Source organism: Lemur catta, chromosome 23 (genome assembly GCF_020740605.2).
Source record: "Lemur catta isolate mLemCat1 chromosome 23, mLemCat1.pri, whole genome shotgun sequence".
Classification (NCBI taxonomy): domain Eukaryota; kingdom Metazoa; phylum Chordata; class Mammalia; order Primates; family Lemuridae; genus Lemur; species Lemur catta.
Genome location: NC_059150.1, coordinates 6045910 through 6066962, shown reverse-complemented (window position 1 = coordinate 6066962; position 21053 = coordinate 6045910). Strand labels below are relative to the sequence as shown.

The 21053-nt window shown below is 40.4% G+C and overlaps 1 protein-coding gene across 2 annotated transcripts in view; it reads left to right on the top strand.

The window, feature by feature from the left end:
• DSTYK (dual serine/threonine and tyrosine protein kinase) overlaps nucleotides 1–21053 on the top strand; it is a 50673-nt gene that overhangs the window by 8300 nt on the left and 21320 nt on the right. The window contains exon 2 of one of the 2 annotated variants that reach the window (XM_045536046.1): nucleotides 14107–14495. In XM_045536046.1, coding sequence (XP_045392002.1) covers nucleotides 14107–14495 — 389 coding nt within the window. The remainder of the gene's footprint in view (nucleotides 1–14106; nucleotides 14496–21053) is intronic. The other variant, XM_045536047.1, reaches the window with a different exon arrangement.

Sequence of the window (21053 nt, the reverse complement as noted above, 5' to 3'; positions counted from 1 at the left end):
TTTCTTTGTCAATTCCAGGATTCTCTTGGCAGAATCTTTGGGGTTTTCTAGATGTAAGATCATATCGTAAACAAAGAGTGATAGTTTGACTTCTTCTTTCCCCATTTGGATACCCTTGATTTCCTTCTCTTGCCTGATTGCTCTGGCTAGGACTTCCAGCACTATGTTGAAAAGAAGTGGTGACAGTGGGCAACCTTGTCTGGTTCCAGTTCTAAGTGGAAATGCTCTCAATTTTTCCATGTTCAGTATGATATTGTCTGTGGGTTTGTCGTATGTGGCTTTTATAATACTGAGGTATGTTCCATCTATGCCTATTTTGTTAAGATTTCTTATCATAAAAGGGTGGTGAATTTTGTGTGATGCTTTTTATGCATCTGTCAAAAGGATCATATGGTCTTTGTTTTTGCTTCTATTTATGTGGTGAATCACATTTATAGATTTGTGTATGTTGAACCATTCTTGCATCTCTGAGATGAAGCCCACTTGATTGTGGTGGATTATTTCTTTGATGTGCAGCTCTGAATTTGGTTTGCCAGGATTTTATTGAGAATTTTAGCATCTGTATTCATAAGGGATATTGGTCTATAGTTTCCTCTTTTTTGTTGTGTCCTCTCCTGGCTTTAGTATCAAGGTGATATTGGCTTCATAGAATGAGTTGGGGAGGATTCCTTCCTTCTCTGTGTTATGGAATAATTTCTGCAATATAGATACCAGTTCTTTGTAGGTCTGTTAAAATTCGGCTGTAAAACCATGTGGTCTGGGACTTTTTTTTGTTGAGAGATTTTTTTTATTGCTGCTTCAGTTTCATTCCTTGACATTGGTCTGTTCATGGGTTCTGTTTTTTCCTGATTGAGCCTAGGGAGGTTGTGTGTTTCCCTTTTTGTCCATTTGCTTAATGTTTTCACGTTTATGTGCCTCGAGATTTTTATAGTATTCAGAGATGATATTTTGTATTTCCATGGTATCAGTTATAATAGCTCCTTTTTCATTTCTGATTGAGCTCATTGAGGTCCTTTTCTGTTTCTGGTTAATCTAGTGAGAGGCCTATCGATTTTGTTCACATTTTCAAAGAACCAACTTTTTGTTTCGTTAATCTTTTTTATAATTTTTGTTGTCAATTTCATTTAGTTCTGCTTCTTCTGCTGGGTTTGGGATTGGTTTGCTCTTCCTTTTCCAATTCCTTGAGACAATTCATTAGATTGTTGATTTGCAATCATTCTGTCTTTTGTATGTAGGCACTTATGGCTATGAATTTTCCTCTTACAACTGCTTTTGCTGAATCCCACAGATTTTGATAAGTTGTGTCCCCTTTGTCATTTAGTTCAAAGACTCTTTTGATTTCCATCTTAATTTCTTCCTGGACCCAGTAACTATTTAGTGGTAAGTTGTTTCATTTTCATGACTTTTTGTAGAGTTGAGTGTTTCTGTTGGAATTGATTTTGAATTTTATTCCATTGTGGTCTGAGAAGATACATGGTATAATTTCTATTTTTTTTTAATTTGTTAAGACATGTTTTGTGGCCTAGGATGAGATCAGTCTTAGAGAATGTTCCATGATCTGATAAGAAGAATGTCTATTGAGCAGTTTTTGGGTAGAATGTTCTGTAAATGTATGTTAGGCCCATTTGTTCTATAGTTCCTCTTAAGTCCATCATTTCTTCACTTATTTTCTGCTTGGAGGATCTGTTCTGTTCTGTCAGTGGGATGTTGAAGTTCCCGGCTATTACAATGCTGCTGTTTATCATTTTGTTTAGTTCAAGTATGGTTTGCTTTATGAATCTGGGTGCACCTGTGTTCAGTGCATAAATATTTAGGATTGTTATGTCTTCTTATTGAATTGTTCCCTTTGCCATTATATAACGGCCATCTTTGGCTTTCTTTACTTTTGCTGATTTGAAGTCTATGTTATCTGATACGAGAATGGCTATACCAGCTTTCTTTTGGTTTCCATTTGCATGGAATATTGTTTTCCATCCCTTCAACTTGAGTCTGAATGAGTCCTTGTGGGTTAGATGCATTTCCTGGAGACAGCAGATACTTGGCTTGTATTTTTTAATCTCTTCAGCCAGCCTGTGTCTCTTGAGTGGGGAGTTCAAGCCATTCACATTTATTGAAAGAGTTGATAAGTGTGGTGGATTTCTGTTTATCCTATTGAGTAGAACTTTATTGCTTTGTTTTATCTCTTAAATCATTGTGGTATCTGGGCTCTGATCTTTAGCTTTTGGGTGGTTTTACACTGGTGGGTGTCTTTTGTGCTGATCCATGCATAATGCAGTTCTGAGTGCTTCCTGCAGGGCAGGTCTGGTCTTGACAAATTCCCTTAGCATTTGCTTTTCTGAGAAAGTATTTATTTCTCCCTCATATAAGAAACTTAGTTTTGCAGGATGCAGTATTCTAGGCTGGCCATTATTCTGTTTGAGAAGACTGAGAATGGGACCCCAGTCCCTTCTGGCTTTCAAGTCTCAGTTGAGAAGTCTGCATAATGGGTTTTCCTTTGTGAGTTACCTGTTGCTTTTGTCTTACAGCTCGTAGGAGTGCCTCTTTCGTGTTTACTTTGGCCAGTCTGATGACTGTGTGTCATGGTGAATGCCTCATCATGATGAAGAGGTCCTTTAAGTTTCTCGTACCTGGGTATCTAGATTTTTAGCAAGGCCAGGGAAATTTCTTCAATTATTCCCTCAAATAGGTTTTTCAACCCTTGTGTATTTTTTTCTTTAACCTCAGGGATGCCTATGATTCTTACGTTAGGCCTCTTTACATAATCCCGTATTTCTTGTAGATTTTGTTCATTCCTCTTGTTTCTCAGATCTTTCTCTTTGACTTGTTTAAGAGCTTGAAGGTGTTGTGTTTAAGCTCTGAGATTCTTTCTTCTGCCTGATCTAGCCTATTCTTAAGGCTTTCCACTGTGTTTTGTATTTCCTTGAATGAATTTTTCATTTCCAGAAGTTCTGTTTGATTTTTTTTAATAATTCGATTTCCTTAGTGAATTTTTCATTCATTTCCTGCATTTGTTTTTGTGGTTTATTTGTGTTGGGTTTCTATTTTCTCTTGTATTTCATTGAGCTTCCTTATAATCCATGTTTGGAATTCTTTATCTGTCATTTCAATCTTTTTGTTTTGGTTGGTATCCACTGGTAAGGAGTTATCATTTTCTTTTTGGGGTATCCTTTCACTCTGATTTTTCATGTTTCCAGAGTTCTTTTGCTGATTCCTTCCCATCTGGACTCTCGGTCAAGATCCGGGTAGTGCTTTGCCTGGCTTACAGGCCTGTCTCCAGTCCCTGAAGATCAATCCCCGAGCGTGCCGGAGAGAGGAGTGCTGGTCCTGAGTTGCCTATGGGTGTTCTAGCAGGTTTGGTGTACCTCTTGGGTTATCTCTGACCTGCTCTCTTTACCTCTTCCCAACAGTGTGTAGTGAGTTAGGTCCCCCAGCTTAGTCTTGGTGATAATGGGTGGAACTTGTGAGTGTGAATCAGCCACACCCTGTTTAATTGAGTTGGAAGACGCTATGATGGGCTATATTGTTGTTCTCCCTGTCATTGGTTGATGTTTGTGTGGTAGAGCCAGCTACGGAAATGTTCTTTTGTGTCCATGGTAGACTCTGGTCCCCCAGGTGGAGTCCCTGAGTGCTGTAAGCTTTAGGAGGGACCCTGTAACTCCCAAGGGGTTTCTTGATCTCATCCACTACTGATGTAGGGGGAAGAGCAAGGCAATTCATGGCTGGTTGTGGGAGCCTGAAAAGCTTTTGGAATATGAATTTTTCTATACCTGATGCCCAGTTCCTATAAGCTCTGGTCATACAGATCTTGCTTTTTTATTTACATTTTTTCCCTTTTCTTTTTTCTTTTCTTTTTTTTTTTTTTTGTATGATAGCTTATCCTGCTGACTAGATTATGAATGCCAAAGGGTAAAGACTGTGTTTTACTCTTCTTTGTGTCCTTGCAATGCCTACCATAGTGCTTTGTAAATAATGGGCAAATAAATATCTGTTAAATTACTACCAGGCTGGTAGATATTGGGATGATGTTTTGAAATTAAATGTAATTTAATTCCTTCTTCAGAAGGTACTTTTTTTCCCCACAGAAGGTAAGGATTTTTGTAGATTATACTTATTTTATTATCTGATCCCCTAAAAAAGAACAATGATGTGCATTTGCTAAATGACTAGTTAGGCTGGAGTTGCATTCTATTGCCAGTATCCCAAAGAATTATTTTCATGTCCCAAAGAATGAGTCACATGCAGTACCAGTGGACCAGAGCTTTCACCATGATATGAGAAGTAAATACTTAATATTCATTTACTTAACAAATCTTTATCTAATGCCTCACTGTATTGGGCACAGGACACACAGTGGTGAACCACTCTGTCCAACTAACTGAGATCATTAATTCCAAATTGATATTTTGAAGGATTAGTGTTTCATCATGTCCGCTCTACAGGATTTACTACAAATTGGTTACCTAGTTAACCATTAGCTGTCTTTGCGGGGCCAGGGATAGGGCATATGGGCAGTTGTAAGATTCAATGGCATTGATAAGAATAGGAGTTGAGATGCACTGCTCACTTTCTGACGGAGTAATTAGCCCTATTTCTGTCTTTGATGGAGCAATCATAATCACCCTGTCTGTATGGCTCAAATGCAGAATGCATTCATAAAGATCGTTGTTAGAGCTTTTTCCATGTCCATGTCTTCTTAGAAGTTACTCACAGAGAAGCCAGTAGGAAGAGTATGAGGTGTGTGGGTGGATGTGGTTTTTTTGGTAACAGTTGTAAGACCTAAGGTTAATTTGCTCCTTCTTGTAGGAAAATAGTCAGCCTCTAGGGATGATGGGTTTTGCTTCCTGTGTGGTCCAGGGAATCTGAGTGGTGTCATTCTTAACAAAGAGCACAGAGGGCGAGTCCGTGTGGAAGGTGCAGTTCTTCTTTCTTATGTCCCAGGTGTCAGACTGGAGCACCCTGAGAGGACGTCTAGTCCCAGTGTAGGCCATTCCCAGGCTTAAAGATTGATTGAGTTCTTGGCCAAATGGGGTATTTGGTGATCTTGGGGATCCTGGAACTTGACACCGGAACAGAGGAAAACAGAGGTAGCAGTGGTTGAGATAGGTGTTCTCATGTTTTGAGCTATAAATCAGGCTGTCTGGGAAAGTTCCTTTATACATAATGTTCCTCCAGAGTCCAAATCAAGACTCTGAAGGAAAGTTGGTCAGAGCATGGGGGACCCATTAATATCCCCTGTGGGCCTCCGTTTGAAGTGCTCATCATGTGCACACAGTTTTTTGTTTTACCAGACAGTGTGAACAGTTTGGATGTGTTGCCCAGCTGTGTGCCACGTGGCTGTGGGAACCTTTTGACCACCACTTGCTTTGGAATTGGGCTTGATTATAATGCGCTTCCGTTCCCCGGAGGGGTGTCTTCTGGGCAGGAAAATGGGAAATAGGACTTGAGGATTGTTTTGCGTTTCACTTGTCTAACTAATGGTGCCTCAGAATTGTCCCAAAGAATGATGTCTAAGTTATGTATTCAAAAATGCCTTTGATTTTTTTAAAATGTACACTTCTTTTTAAAAAGTGCTTTTATCCCAAAAGTGTGTAGATTTAGTTTCATCAGATTAAGAGCTTTAGTGCTTTATTTATGCTGAGATTTCAGTTTAATGTGTGTGTGTGTGTGTGTGTGTGTGTGTGTGTGTGTGTGTGTATTTTAAATCTTTTCCAGTCCACATAATGGGGAGAGAATTTCCCAGGATTTTTTTTTTAATCAAGCCAAACTTTCCAGAGCAAGAATTAAGGCCCTGTCTCAAATGCAACTAATTATAAGACTAGTCTGAATGAAAGTTCTCTATTCAAATTAGAGGGACAGTGACTGAACCAATATGGGGTTTACCTTTTAGGAGTATTCCATACAATATACTCTAGCCTTAGCTTTTAATATTACAGAGATATGCAGGTGCAAGGGGAAGGTGAGGGAAAACAGCTAGTGGGAGAAAAGTCATTCTTATTTTTTAGTATACAAGAACCCTACTGGGGAAACCTGTTTCAGTTGCTCCTGACTGAACAACTGGCCTGTTCAATGCTGGGTTTTGCTCCATGGAGAGAAATGGAGAAGTTCTGCTGTTTCAACTTGGAAAAGTGATTTGCTAGTATAGGATTAAAAGTAGTTAGTGTATGATAATAACAGTGTGTTCTTACCTCTCCCTTCTGAGTAAACAGAAGGGGCCACCACAGGCAGTGCAAAGTCAAGCTTCCTCTGGTGGTTTCTTGTTTAATGAACTTGATGGTTACAGGTAACTTTCATCAGGGTGCCCTGTGCTGGGCCATGATGTTGGTCTATACTGCTTAGCGTGGTAGATTTGGATTCTAAATCTGATCCAAAACTACTTACTTAGATTAGTGCCTTGAACTACCCAGATGCTGAGTAGGCAACAGTAAACCATCACAGGAAGATTGATGAGATAGAAGGTAATGTGCAGAGCAAAAGTGAGGACATTGAAGAAACTGTTAGTGTTCAAATCCTATTATTCCTGTATTTAATGTATTTTCTTTCCCTGCTGGTTTTTCTTATCGAGTAAAATTCTGCCTCTTGATCTCTTTCCTCTGAGATCAAGAGCTAGATATGCTTTGCTAGGTATCCCTTTGGATCATTAAAAAAAAAAATTATTTTGAAATTATTTCAAATATACGTCTTGCCAAAACAGTACAAAGATCTCTCACACCTGCTTCATGAAGATTTCCCAGTTATTAATGTTTTCATGCATTTGCTCCATGATCCAGTCTCTCTCCTCTCACATATATATTATTAGCTATATTATGTCTAGTCTTTTTCTAAACCTTTTGAGAGCCGAATGCAGATAGGTTGTCTCATCTCCTCTAAACACTCTAGTGTGCATTTCTCCCACACAAGGCTGTGCTTCTACATATCAACAAACAACTCTCCAAATTAAGACATTAACATTGATTCAGTACTACCATCCAGCCCACAGACCTCATTCAAGTTTTGCCAGCTGTCCCAACAATGTCTCTTTTTTGTCACAGGGTATGTGATGTCAACCCATCCCTGGAGATGTTTTTCCTACCTTAAATTCATCATTTTTCTCTTTGCTATTGATTAGTCTTTTGTGGGGAGGTATTCTGAGATTTCAGGGATACCCTGTCCCTCAAGAAACTTCCTTCCACTAGACCTAGCTAGCGTTCATCAACAACTCCTACCGCCTCGAGGGCTTTTTTATTGTTTCTTCTGTATTTATTACTTGGTATTCTCCTGTAAAGAAGAGCTTTCTTTTTCCTTTGTTTATTTATATCAGTGTAGACTTGTGTATTTTTTTCAAGGGATTATAATCTCTTCCTGTCACTTTTTATTTTTATGCTTAAATTGTCCCCAGTTTGGTCAGCGAGTCTGCCTTCAAGCTGGTTCCTGTGTCCTTTTGACACATTCCTGCCTTTGGATCATTCTTAATGCTTATAAACTGTTGTACATTACCTTCCAAACAACAGACACTAAGCCCTTTGTGAACCATAGCGTTAGCGTCCTTCGAGGAACTGATTCCACCTATGCATCCCATAATTACAGCTTCAACGGCCAGCTACGTTTCTGTTCCCTCTGTGGCATGACCAGGCTCAGGAGCAGTTTCTCCCAGAAAGGAACCTGTCAGCAGGCTGCTGGGTGTGTCCTCCTCATTTCGCTTGGCTCCCACGGGATGCAAGCCTCTAGGATGCTCTCTCCCTCTTCCCAGGTGCTAGTACTAGCTGATTCTTAAAAACTGTTAGAGATCTTAACGTGGCCACAATATAGGTAACTTTAGAGACACTTCTGCCAGCTTGACTTTCCAGGTTCTAACAAGAGCTTTAGCTACTTGGTCTCTTAATCTCCAAAAACTATCCTTTTCAACTAAAATACCTTGTACTACTTGGTCCTGAAGATTCTGAAACCCAGACTACTCAAGCATATGTTTTCCTTAAATAAATGAGGGTGCCTCCCGTGTCATTCAGCGTCTCTTAAATTTAGCTGAAGGTCAGAGAGCTTGTTTGGGAATAATAAATAAATGTTTCTTGGCTAGAATTTTTTCTCTGTCAGCTCCTGGGTTTTTGTAGCTCAGTACTTTGAAGCTTGCAGTAGGAAGACTGTATAACATTGCTTTCTAAACTTAGGATTTGTCCTCTTCTCTACTTTTGGCACCTATAGCTAATAAGAAATAAAACATTACTACTTATTTGTGGGAATGCATATTTGTGTCACTGGTTGCTTCACTTAACTGTTAAATCCTTTGTATTTCATTTGCTTTCAGAGAAGACTTAAGGTGGCTTGCCATAAAAACACATACCGTAGCCAGGTGCAGTGGTTCATGCCTGTAATCCCAGCACTTCAGGAGGCCGAGGTGCGAGGATCGCTTGAGGCCAGGAGTTTGAGATTGCACTGAGCTATGGTGATACCACTGCACTCTAGCCTGGGCAAAAAAAAAAAGCACATATTAATATATGTATTACATACAGGGAAGTGCAGTGTTAAAAGTACGATTAAAAAAAACTACTGAAGGAAGGAAATCCTTGAGTACCAGAAACAAGTATTGCACTAGTAACTCTGTTGGGACCTGACTTGACTCTGAAGTCCTTGTCAACCTGATGAGTTGCAGCAGTATGATGGGGCAGAGTGAGGCATTCCATTTCACTTGTGCCATGCAGTGCCGTCCCTGTGCTGCCCACAGACTGCACCTTACTCTGGCCTCCACTCACCTCTCACCAGTATATATTGTTACTGTGAAGGGGCAGAAAAGTGTGATAGCTTTCCTCACCCATCAGAAAGGCCACAGCTAATACTCCTATAATAAAAGACAGGTTAACGAGAGAAAAGCATACCAATTGTATTTAATCAAAGTTTTAGGTGACACAGGAGCCTTCAGAAATGAAGACACAAAGACCCCATCTGTTTTTATGCTTAGGTTCAATGAAGAATGGACAGCCGTGTAGAAATGTGATTGGATAGAAGGGTATGATCTAATGGCAATAGACTGAGAAACCCAGAAGGGCTTGTCTGCTCAGATTCTTCTTGGCGTCTCTGTGTATCATTCCCTCCCGCAGGGTATGGGGCAGGGTCCCTCTAGAATGAGAGTCTTCAAGGGAGAAAGGAGAGTTACCTTTCTAGGTTTTACGGCTTGCTGTGGAGAAGAGGAGTTCTGGTTTCTGTGGCTTTAGAGGATAGGAATTCTGGTTTCTGTGACTAGGTTAGGGGGAGACAGAGGGATGGGAGACAGGAGGGCAGAAGGTCAGAGAGACCTTGCTTCTGGGGCTTTCCTGTCTCCTTTAGTTCAAAGTACTTTGGGGTATCGTTTTCTGAGCCCCAACAGTTGGGATGGACAACAAGCAAGAAGGGAAATGTATTGATTAAAATCCATTGCCATTACTCCAAAAACAATTTAAATAAAGTATCTATCCTAAAGGGTTACTAGTGACATAGACAGTTCATTGGCATTTCTCCCTTCCTGTCCTCTCGCTTTAGAATAGTTTTAACTTCAAACCCAAAGGGTCATACACACTATTAAGTGGACCATTAAGAATTTCTCCGAAAAGCACTTACTGTTTCTTTTAGAAAAGGGACTCTAGAGATCTTAGGTAGAATAGCAATAACACTTTTTTAAAGTGTGCACCTGCTAATACTGTTTTTTCTCTCCAGGCTTTTTTCCTCATGGTTTGGGGCAATTTTCATAGGGACTATGTCAGTCTGGTTTACATTGAGGTCCTACAATTACTAAATTGTATTTGGCCCCAGGTTGGGAAACAATGTGGTGTAGGGGGCATTGTCTAGTACCATGTTTTAACCTGACCTGAGGTACAGCTCCTGCACAGCCCCGTGGCTCACGTTTTGGCTGCCTAGATAAATGGAGAAACTTGGGTTGTTTCTTGGTTTGGTTTAGTTTTATGAGCTTCCAATTCCTCATCTATATATATTTTTTCCAAAATGTATATATGTGTTTTTGTAGATGCATGGTCTTTTTATGCTGCCCAGGCTGATCTCAAACTCCTGGCCTCAAGCGATTTCCTGCCCCAACCTCCCAAAGTGCTGGGATTACAGGCATGAGCCACCTCACCTAGCCCCATTTCCTCATCTATAAATGAAGATAATAATAGTCCTTGTCAGGTAGAATTGTGAGCATTAAATGAGATGAGGCAAATAAAATGATCAATGCATAGAAAAGACTCAATAAGTGTTATCTAAAATAAATAAACAAAATGGGTTGTTACTTTAGCTGCTCTTCCCCTCCTTCTAACTTGAAACCTTTGTTTAAAAGTAACCCCAGTTATAAAATAGTCTGTATTTAAGAACAACCACCAAGAAAAAAAAAAGCTTTGGTTTGCACTTAAAGACGATTTGATACGAATTTTCCTCCAGCCAGAGCTGGCAGGGTTAATGTGCACCAGCTGAGAGGCCGTGCTGTTACCTTCTGGCAGCCCATATGCAGATGCTGTTGTATTAATTACAAAAGAAAACCCGATTAATTCGGAAGTCCTTTAACTGTCAGGGAGGCAGCTGCTCCAGCTCTGAATCCGGTCTCCTTCCTCTCTCCTACTGTCAGTCTACAGCCTTTAATCTCTTCTTTAAAGAACTGCTAAGACTGCGCTGTAGGTCCTCAGAGCCCCTGGCTAGTTCAGTCAACTTTCTGATCTGCAGTTACAGCAGTCCAGGGGGGAGCCTGCATAATTAAATTCACATGTAATTTAAAATAAAATAAAAACCACCAGACAACCACTCATGCCCCCTCACATCATTATTTTTTCAACAGTTAAAACCTGATGGTATGCTGGACTTCTAGAACTGGAAAGAATGTTACAGATGACCTAAACCAACTCCCTCAGTTTATAGATGAGCAATTCAATACTCAGATCAACTGGACTGCCAAGGTCACAGAGGTGGTCAGTGGCAAAGCCTGGGATCCGAAAATCTGCCCTCCACCCTAGCACTGTTCCTTCTTTCATGTCGCACTCATCGCTGAGCAGAGCACCCAGAGAATCAAGGAGTGAAACCATCTCCTTTCAGCTTCATTTCTCTCAATGCCCTTGTTCGGTCTTGTAGACATGTTGGAAAAGCTAAAAGTTAGTGGGAGAAGCAAAGGGCTTGGATAGTAATGTATCGAAAAACAGATACCACGGTGTCCGAGTTGAAGACCTTTCTTTATTTCTTCAGTCCAGCAGGTCCAGTGTGGAACTCTAGCAGAGTGCACTGGACTCAACTTCAGCCCCCTTTCCCATTGCACTGGTCTTTGGTTGTTTTGACAGGTCTATTTGTAGGGTGACTGTTTTTGTAGGAGAGATGGAGAGGGGGAGGTGATACTTTGGGTCAGATGAATAATGGGGTGTGTCTGCTGCGGTTTTGGCTTTGGCTGATGCAGAGTGTTTTATTAACTGTCCTGTAGTTGACTCTGTCTGAGAGGTGTTGAGGCCTCGCCTTCTCGTCCTGAAAAGTGGTGTAGTTGGTTTTCTTCTCTCTTATCCACTCTCCTAGTAGTAGCAGTAACAGAGCTTATTTAGGTTTGTTGTTTTTTTACTACGGGAATTTAAAAGTTGTCAGTAGGCAATTACACTTAGATGCTCAATGTGAGAATCTGGGGAAGACTGGGAAAGAGGAAAGCTGGGAAGTATAGATGAGGGTGAAGACAGTCTAGCTGGACTTCTCACTGCTCAAGCTCAGGCTATGGCAGTTAAATTCTACAAGGTGAAGAGGGGAGGTCCTATTCTTTTGTCCACATCTGCTCTCCATGTTGAGTTGAAGGAGGTTTTAGGAATGATGGTTGCTCTTAAACTATTCATCATGCTGTTGGGCTTTTTGAAGTTCTTAGATTTGCTTGTAGCTTTCTGTAGATAGTTCTCTACAAGAAATGGATTCAAATGTATAACATTAAGCCCTTTCTATGTGTTAGTCATTGTATTGGGCGTTGAAGATACAGAGAGAAATAGGGTGGTTCTTCTTGCTTTTGATAAACAGATAATTAGAATAAACTGTGATAAGTGTTGTGTAGTTGTGAATCTGTTATGAAGGGACCCAGGGCTAGCCTATTGCTACTTGTTAGGTGGTCACACAAGCAATTGGCTATGTATGTCCCCTTGCTTTTAGATTGTAGATCAAAGATTAGTGTGGTGTTTCACTCTTGTGCCTCATAAATATCCTGCACAGAATTAGGCACTCAGTTAATGCTGTTTGATTTTTCAAAGGACCCGTCTCTTTCCCAGGAGAACAGATTTCCCTGTGTCAGAGTCTGGTCTTGCTGATGTGTATGTGCAGGCCAGGGTGGTGAACTTGGAGACAGACACGAAAGGAAGGGCCTTAATGAAATACATGGAGGGGTCTGCGTCAACACCCACCTCTTTAACCCTTTTGGTGGTGCCATTTGTAGAAGAGGAGGCGGCTTGAGGATTTGAAATAGTAGCAGGGTAGGTTCAGTATGAAGTAATCAGGCCTCTCTTGCTTCAATTCCACAAACAAAATAAGCAGCCTACAAATGCTTTAATGCAGCTTATAGTTAAGTGACTAAAGAGAATACTATTTCAGTTAGTGCCACCAAAAATTTCAGTTATGATGTATGTGTTTGGCTCAAAGATTGGCCCTTCTTACAGCCTGAGAACTGTGTGTCTATGCCTTTCTGAACAAATGCAACGGTTGCCTGAATCATACATTTAGGCAGACGCTGGTACTAAAGAAGTGGGGAAGTGATCTAGTTCAGATTCTGAGAGTTTTGGTCAACTAATTTCTGATTCTTTTTCCCAAATAGAGCTTCTCATACTTTAGGAAGCTTTTTGTTCTCTCTTGAATACTATTTGAATTTGTTTGGGGAAGCTAGCCACTAGTGGTGGTTGCCCTGAAAGGAGAATTTTTTAATTTTTTTAAATTGATACATAATAATTTTACATGTTTATGGGATACATGTGATATTTTGATACATGCATTCAATGTGTAATGATCAAATCAGGGTAATTAGGGTGTCCATTAAGAAGAATGTTTTTGAGATGGATCGCATCTCCTCCTAGATTTGCCTGGATTTTATCCTGACAGTTCTTTTCCCTTTGTCTTAGGGTCTTGTCATCCACAGACGGAAGGAATGTGACTTGATAGGAGGTATTGATCTTAATTGAGTACCCAGTGTTTTAAGAAAACAGATGACTTGGCAGCTGGGATGCTGTCACCTGCCATCAGAGAGATGAACTGGAAAAGATTCTAGAGCTTATGCAAACTTGAATAACATTTCATTTCTATGTATGTATATTTAGCTCATACATTTAGTTATAAAATATGTCATAAATGAGGAAAATAAGCCAAAGAAATTTAAAAGGGCCCTACATCATGTTCTGCATAATGACATTTCAGTCAATGAAGGTATAGCATTTTTACTGTATCTTTTCTATGTTTAGATATATTTAGATACGCAAATACTTACCATCATGTTACAGTTGCCTATAGTATGCAGTACAGTAATGTGCTGTCCAGATTTGTAGCCTAGAAGCAATAGGCTTCACCTTTACCCTAAATATGTCGTAGTCTATACCATCTAGGTTTGTGTAAGTACACTCTTTGATGTTTGCACAATGATGAAATTGCCCGACAATACATTTCTCAGAATGTATCCCTGTTGTTAAGTGACACATGACTGTATGTATATGTTCAAGTATTAGGTCTTCTGTTAGAAGGAAGGTTTTATTTTTGACACATTTGGGTGTATTTCTCCTTGGACTCATGTCCCAGTTAGTGTAGTCTTTTTAGTTTTGTCATCTTAATGATTGTGCGTTTGTGATGGGAGTCCCTGTAGAGTCCTTGTAATGTCCCTAGGCCGTCCCTCCACTGACTGAAAAAGGGGGACGAGGGAGGGAAGATCACCCACTGCCACCCTTCTGGGTAGAAATAACAGCTTGTTCCCTGGGGAAGAGCTAGGGAAAGGAACTCTGTTTGATATTTGAAGAGCCTTTTCTGACTGGGGTTTTTTCCCAGGTATCTCCTTCAACTGATAGTTTCCTTATAATTTCTCCTCTAGGACCTGACATCCTAATGGGGTCTCTGTGTGAGTCTCCCTCTACTCCTCCTCACTCTTCTCTCTCTGCTCCTTTCTCCTCCACTCTTCCCTTCCCCAACCAGGCCAGCTGAGCTGCATTTCCTTCCCACCTAAGGAAGAAAAGTACCTCCAGAAGATTGTGGACTGCCTCCCTTGCATACTGGTCCTCGGCCAGGACTGTCATGTCAAGTGTCAGCTGCTGAACCTGCTGTTGGGGGTGCAGGTGCTTCCCACCACCAAGCTGGGCAGCGAGGAAAGCTGTAAGCTCCGGCGCCTCCGCTTCACCCATGGGACTCAGACTCGGGTCAGCCTGGCGCTCCCTGGACAGTATGAACTAGTGCACACACTGGTTGCTCACCAGGGCAACTGGGAGACCATCCCCGAGGAGGATCTGGAGGTCCAAGAAGACAATGAGGATGCTGCTCATGTTTTAGCCGAACTGGAGGTAACAATGCACCATGCTCTCTTACAGGTACCAATCTCATGCTTATACTCCAATTGTACACATACATACCAGCTTTTCTTTTATTGTGACTTTCTCAAAAAGTAATTTGGTAATATATACTCTGCGCTCTGAGCAGGAGCTGATGAGTCAGAGAAACGTAATCTAGGAGGTTGAACCAACAGACAAGGCTGTGCCGATGCCCATCCTTGCTTCTGCCTACCATGCTGCAAGGCCCTGAGAAATTTGCTTTTCTCCTTGCCTCCTTGCCTTCTTTTCTATTAATACAGTAAAAGGCCTGTGTGATACTTGCATCTCAACATGCTTTTATAGAATAATTATGATCAAAGTTAGAAATTCTTTTTCATTTCTTAGCAGGAAGATACTGCTGGAATTGTCTCTAGTCACCTCTTTCTAAAAGGAACAATAAGATGATGGATAATTAATGTTCTTACTAGAATTGAGACCAAGAGAAGAATTTTGTGGGTTTTTCCCTAGATCGAACCATTAATTTACTAAGTAGGACAGATAATTTCTCCTACTTTATAAGGAACTCAGGATATGAGGACAGATCTGGCTCAAAGTAAGGAGACATGGAGATCCCATCATTTAAAGAATATTTTAGCTTTTTTTTTTTTTTTTTTTTTTTTTTGAATTGAAGTCCCAAAGAGCACAGATCCTTTGGCACATCTCCTAAGAGATCATATTGTCTGTCTGGTATTCATATATCCACCGACGAAGGACTACTGTCTTTTTCTGGGCTTCTTCTCCTACTGGATAGCTAGGACTGGGCTATTCGATTAGACCAAGTGGGGATGTGACTGTGTCAGGGGTCAGGAGCGGGTGGGGATCAAAGAATGCCAACAAACTCAGAGCAGAGAGTTCGTCACCATGATTACCTGTGCCAGGAAGGACGGGCTAGCTTGGCAGGAGTTGGAAGAGTGGTTCCTTCTTTCTTATAACCTCTTCATCTACCCCTCTTCTGAGGGGCTTGGTCTCTAGTCAGTGAATGAGTCCTTTGGTTGTGGCCATGGCCTGTGACTTCTAGAAGTTGAAACTGTCATCTCATTTCCTTCCATAATCTGTATTTCTTTTATCTTGGTAAATGCTAGAGGGGGCTGCATAACAAGCCCCCATTCTTTCTCAGCTCAGTTTCAGTGAGCTGCTTGGATGGGATGTTGAAATACCAAATCAGTTTTCTCTGAGCATGGTTAAAAATAACACATATATATCTGTGTATTCTCACTCTTCTCTTTCCTTGAGGAATTCTCTAGCCTCTCATGTTATTTCATGTGGTTTGTGAGGCTTCCTTGGCTTGGCCAATGTTTCTCTGTATCTGTTTTATTCTCCACTGATTTTGATGTAGAACTAGCGGCAGACCCCAGTGTTTCTAAGTTTAGAACCCCTTGATGCTGACCTTCAGAGAACCCTGCAGACTTTGTGGAATCCAGGCACTGCCCTCTCACTACAGTCGGGCTCCTGTCTCCATTAAATACATCAGTGCTGCCCAGCTCACTGCGGGGAACGCTGCACAGCTACCTAGAAGATTGTTCATGCCAGTGAGAAAGATCTTTTTGTTTAGCTCCAGTTATATTTAGGACCAGTGAGTTAGCTCTAAACAGCTCTTCTATTTGATTTGTTAAGGTGGTAGTAAAGAAAGGAAACATTTAGCTAAAGGAAACCAAGATTGAATTCGGGGAAGTGCAATGTTCATTTTGAACTGTCAAATCATCGAAGCAGAATTTCCCCCTGCCCTCTTATACAATGGTCATTCTTCTAATATGTTACTTTAAAGTCCTCATAAATTAGCCATTTTCAGTTTGTTCTAGAATAGGACGACTCACATGGACCCACATTGCTTGGTATTCCCAGCTTTTTAGTTCTGGATCCCCTGAGATTCTCAGTTCATAATTCAACAATAGAGGAACACTGGCAAGGCATTAGTATCTGAAACCTTTTAGTGTTAAAACTTAGTCATTTTCCAATTGGCAGTACATTTCACCATTCACCGTCTTCACTAGTTCTATCTTTATATACAAAAGTACTTCCCCTTCCCCACCCTCAAGCCCTCTTTCTAGCACATACATCTACCACCTCCTTTTCTATTTTCTTTCTTCTTAAAGATTTTTAGGCCAGGCATGGTGGCTCACACCTGTAATCCTAGCACTCTGGGAGCCCGAAGCGGAAGGATCACTTGAGGTCAGGAGTTCGAGACCAGCCTCAGAAAGAGCGAGACCCCGTCTCTACTAAAAATAGAAAGAAATTAGATGGACAACTAAAACTAGAAAAAAATTAGCTGGGTGTGGTGGCCCATGCCTGTAGTCTCAGCTACTCAGGAGGCTGAGGCAGGAGGATCGCTTGAGCCCAGGAGTTTGAGGCTGCTGTGAGCTAGGCTGATGCCACAGCACTCTAGCACAGGCAACAGAGCGAGACTCTGTCTCAAAAAAAAAAAAGAAAGAAAGATTTTAAAAAATCTGGTGAACACTTGTTTGCCTCAGAGTTGTTCAGTCTGATATTTGTATATGCGTGATTTTTTTTTCCTGTGAACATCTGTAAGAAAAGGAATAAAAAGCAGCAGAGGTAATTAAACTTGTTCAGCCTGAGCTGGGATTCCTGCAGCCCAGCAGTAGTGTTTCATTTACTGTGGCAGATACGTAGCTTCAGTTGTTCTGCTCTTACCAATAGCCCTCTCGTCCCCACCAAGTGCTTTCTAGCCCTTTGGATACATGCGCGTGTCACCTGGGCCAGACTGCCACACACTGACATGGTTATTGGCTCTGGTGATGTCCACTGGGGTCTATTTCAGGGAACTGAGATAGACTGGTATTTCCAGGCAAGGTCAATAACTTGCAAATCAACTTATTTATTTATTTATTTTTTTACTTTTTTTACCTCTAACCAATTGGAGTAGTAAACTTTTCTCTTTATAACCCTCAATAGCTTTCAGTGCAAATAATCTGTTTTTAATATCACACAGATACTGATATTTTTAATTTTTCAGCAGTTAATGCTGTTACAACTCATAATAATAATAAAGGATCTTAACATGACAAAAGTTTATATAAAATTTTATTCCCCAAACTTACTGAACACTGTTTGTTGCTAGAAAACTACCTTCTCTCAATGTTTGTCTAGTTATTGGCATTTATTATGGCACCTTATGAAACAAAATTCATTATGTGTTTTTTACCTTTAGTTAGATACCATATTGTCTCTTGAGTGTATCTAGACCAAAAGATAAAGGTTGATAGGTTAAAAAGTAGGAAAAGTTCTGACGCAGTGGTCCATACCTATAATCCCAGCACTTTGGAAGCCTAAGGGGCAAAGACCACATGAGCCCAGGAGTTTGCGACCAGCCTAAGCAACATAGCAAGACCCTGTCTCTACAAAAAATTTTTAAAATTAGCCGGGCATGGTGGCACGCACCTGTAGTCCCAGCTACTTGGGAGGCTGAGGTAGGAAGATTGCTTCAGGCTAGGAGTTTGAGGTTGCAGTGAGCTATGATTGCACCACTGCACTCCAGCCTGAGTGACAGAGCAAGACCCTGTCTCAAAAAACAAAACAAAAAAAATAGGAAAGAATGTTGGGTCAGGTCCTCAGGGCAAGAAGATACTGTTGGGGGGAGGGAATATATACCATTAGGCCACAAATGGTCATTCCAGAGAGAAAGAAACAAGGGTGGGTCCATATGTACAAGACAGAGAAATAAAGGTATAATTAAAATAAAGAAACCATTATTTTATGGAGCAAAAAAAGGGGGGGAAACTGAAGTGATGTGTTAAAAAAGGATATGGGAAGTTCAGGCAAATGCTAAATTGTAAATTCTTCTTAGGCAGTAATTCTACGTTCTTTGAATTTAACATCTCTCTCACCTTTCCCCTAACACATACTAGCATACACAGTGAAATGTAACCATCCTGCATACATTGCTCTTTGCCAAAAAACCTAGGAATACGTGTTATAGGCTAATATGCCTATTAAGGATATGCATAATTTAGAGACGAGAATTTTTTTTAATCCCTATGCTCACTATAGTAACCTTATTATCTCTTAAAAGGCCAACATGAATCTGAGGCTATATTTTCTCAATTCACTATCAGTAATTTATCTTTGACCTTCCAAGGTTAACTCCTGGGGAGAAAATATGACAGAGATTCCAGTCTTAATCTCCTCTTTTGTCTTCTCCCTTTGCTAGGATCCTTTCTATCTCTTTCCTGCACCAAATGGCTTCCTTTCTATTTTTACTATCTCAAAGATTTCTTTGTGTTTCCTTCTGAGTAGAGGACAGTGGAGGTAGGGAATCTTCCTTGATTCAGAGACTCAAAGGTTGCAAAGTACTGTCCACAGGTAGAAACTATTGTTGGGGCTATTATAATAAAAATATTTTCTTTTTGACTTCTACTGTGATGTATCAGCCAGTTGTTGGAGGGTCTTATCTTGTGTCATCGCAGAGCCCTGACTTCGTAACCAGCATATGCTTTTAACACAGAACCCTCTGGTGGTTAGGATCCCTGAAAGCATCTTGTCCTTCCTTTTTTCTTCTTTCAGAGCTTCCCAAACACCAAATCAGACAGTGCCTGACACACAGTGGCCCTCCAGTGACTGTTTAATTGTCTTTGTAGTTAAATGGACCTAGATTTATATCCTGGTTTTGTCACTTAGCTGTGTGACTCTATTCCCTCATTTATAAGATGGGGCTAGTAATCCCTGTCTTGTAGGATCGGTATGAGGCGAAAATGAGAGAGTATGCTTCAAGCACCGACCACAGTGTCTGGCATGCATTAAGCCAGTTCCCTCCTCCCTTTGATTGAGTACATCAGTGACCTTGAGAAGAAGATTCCTACTTTCTTGGTCACCCATCCCTTTCCTGACAGCCATCCCCCTTGAAACTCCTCCCTTTTGTCAAATTTAAGTCCTTGTTGTTCCAGCTTATAATTATTATTCTGCTATTATTAGAGACAAAGTTCTTCATAATTCATTATGACTTATTTTTGTGATAAAATGAAAGGAGAACGATATTATAAAAAGGTAAATAATACAGAAGTGTATAAAAGTTGAAAGGTAAAGTTTTCCCTCCTTTTTCTTTCCTCCTTGTCCGTTCTACTGTTTTGTCTCTCTCTCTTGATGAATCTAGTAAGTGGTAAGAGAAGAAAACTTCAGATTCCTACTTTTTTCTGCCTCTATGGATATGTGGGTGTTTGACTGTCTACAAGGTAGAATGCATAGAGGCCATTCAGTGTATTCTTGTCAACTTGTCTGTTACCTAATTCATTGCAGTAGGAAATACAGGGAAGATAGTTCAGATCCTTAAAGTCTTCACGCTTATGAGTTGAGACTCAGTGCTAAAGCCTGTGTTTTTAGGTGTTTGGGCTTATAAATATATTTCTACTATTAGCGTGATGGTCTCATGCTTTCTCTGGGTAGCTTAGGGCTGTGGTTGTGATTATGTTTTTTTCCAAGTCTTATGTCTGGCCTCTGAGTTACCACACTGATGCTTTTACCACATAGGGAGATGGGTTTGTATCCATCCTGTGTTGACAGTGGGGATAATTAATCCCAATTTCTTACGAGGCACGTTATGGCCTAGAAACCTGTTCAGTTGCAGCTCTCCCTTGAAGAGTATATGTACCAAGAAGAGTCACGGTATTTTCTATACTATAACAAGAATAGAGATATTTCACCTAATATGTAATTGATATTTAAGAGTAATAGTTGAGGGAACTATTTAAAAATGAAAAAGAATCAACCCTGTGTAAAAACAAACAGGAGAAACCTCTCCAGTGTCCTGTGAGAATGGCATGGGAAGAGAATTGGAAGTAAAGATAGCTAGAATATGTGGACAGGGATTGAGGGTCAAGGCTGTATAGATTTCTGAGCAAGGGTAGGACAATTATATAGTTGTTTACTTTTCTATGTGATGTAAACCTGAGGCTTCAGAACTATAAGCAAAGCAAAGACACCTGCTACCTACCAACTTTAGCCAGAGTGCATAACTGTTTTCTGTTCAAATTATCAATTAGTGTATCATCCTTTGTGATAATTGAGTTTTTGTAATGTGCCATGAGCTCTACAGTAAGGCATTTTCACCAAGAGCCGATATTCTTAGGAAGTGGTTAGGTTAGCCTTCTTCAGTGATTGAGTGATTACTTCTTGGCATTTAAAATTGTGTCATTTTACATCAAAAACAAAACCAGAGGTGTCGTCTGGTGTTTGCAGAGTAGCATGCTCCTTTCTATCCCTTTTTCCTGCCAAGAAAATTGATGGTAACAGATCAACTTCTATAAATTCCATGGATTTGTGCAGAATGCGTTCCACAGGAGACATCTTTTTAGGAATTCAGTGTGATTCCAAATGGGAATTACGGGATACTGTTGTGATTCCCTGAGATTCTTTTTTTTTTCTTGATTGAGTTAGGAACAAAATGCTTACTCACTGCCTTATTCTTGAAGTAGAGGCAAACAGCAATTCCAGATAAATGTGTAGGATAAAATGTGTGGGATGCACGTTGAAAAATAGAAAATTTTACATATGCTGATTGAAAGTGGTTTTGAGCAAGTAGTAAAGGCATCATTTATTTCTGCATTAGTT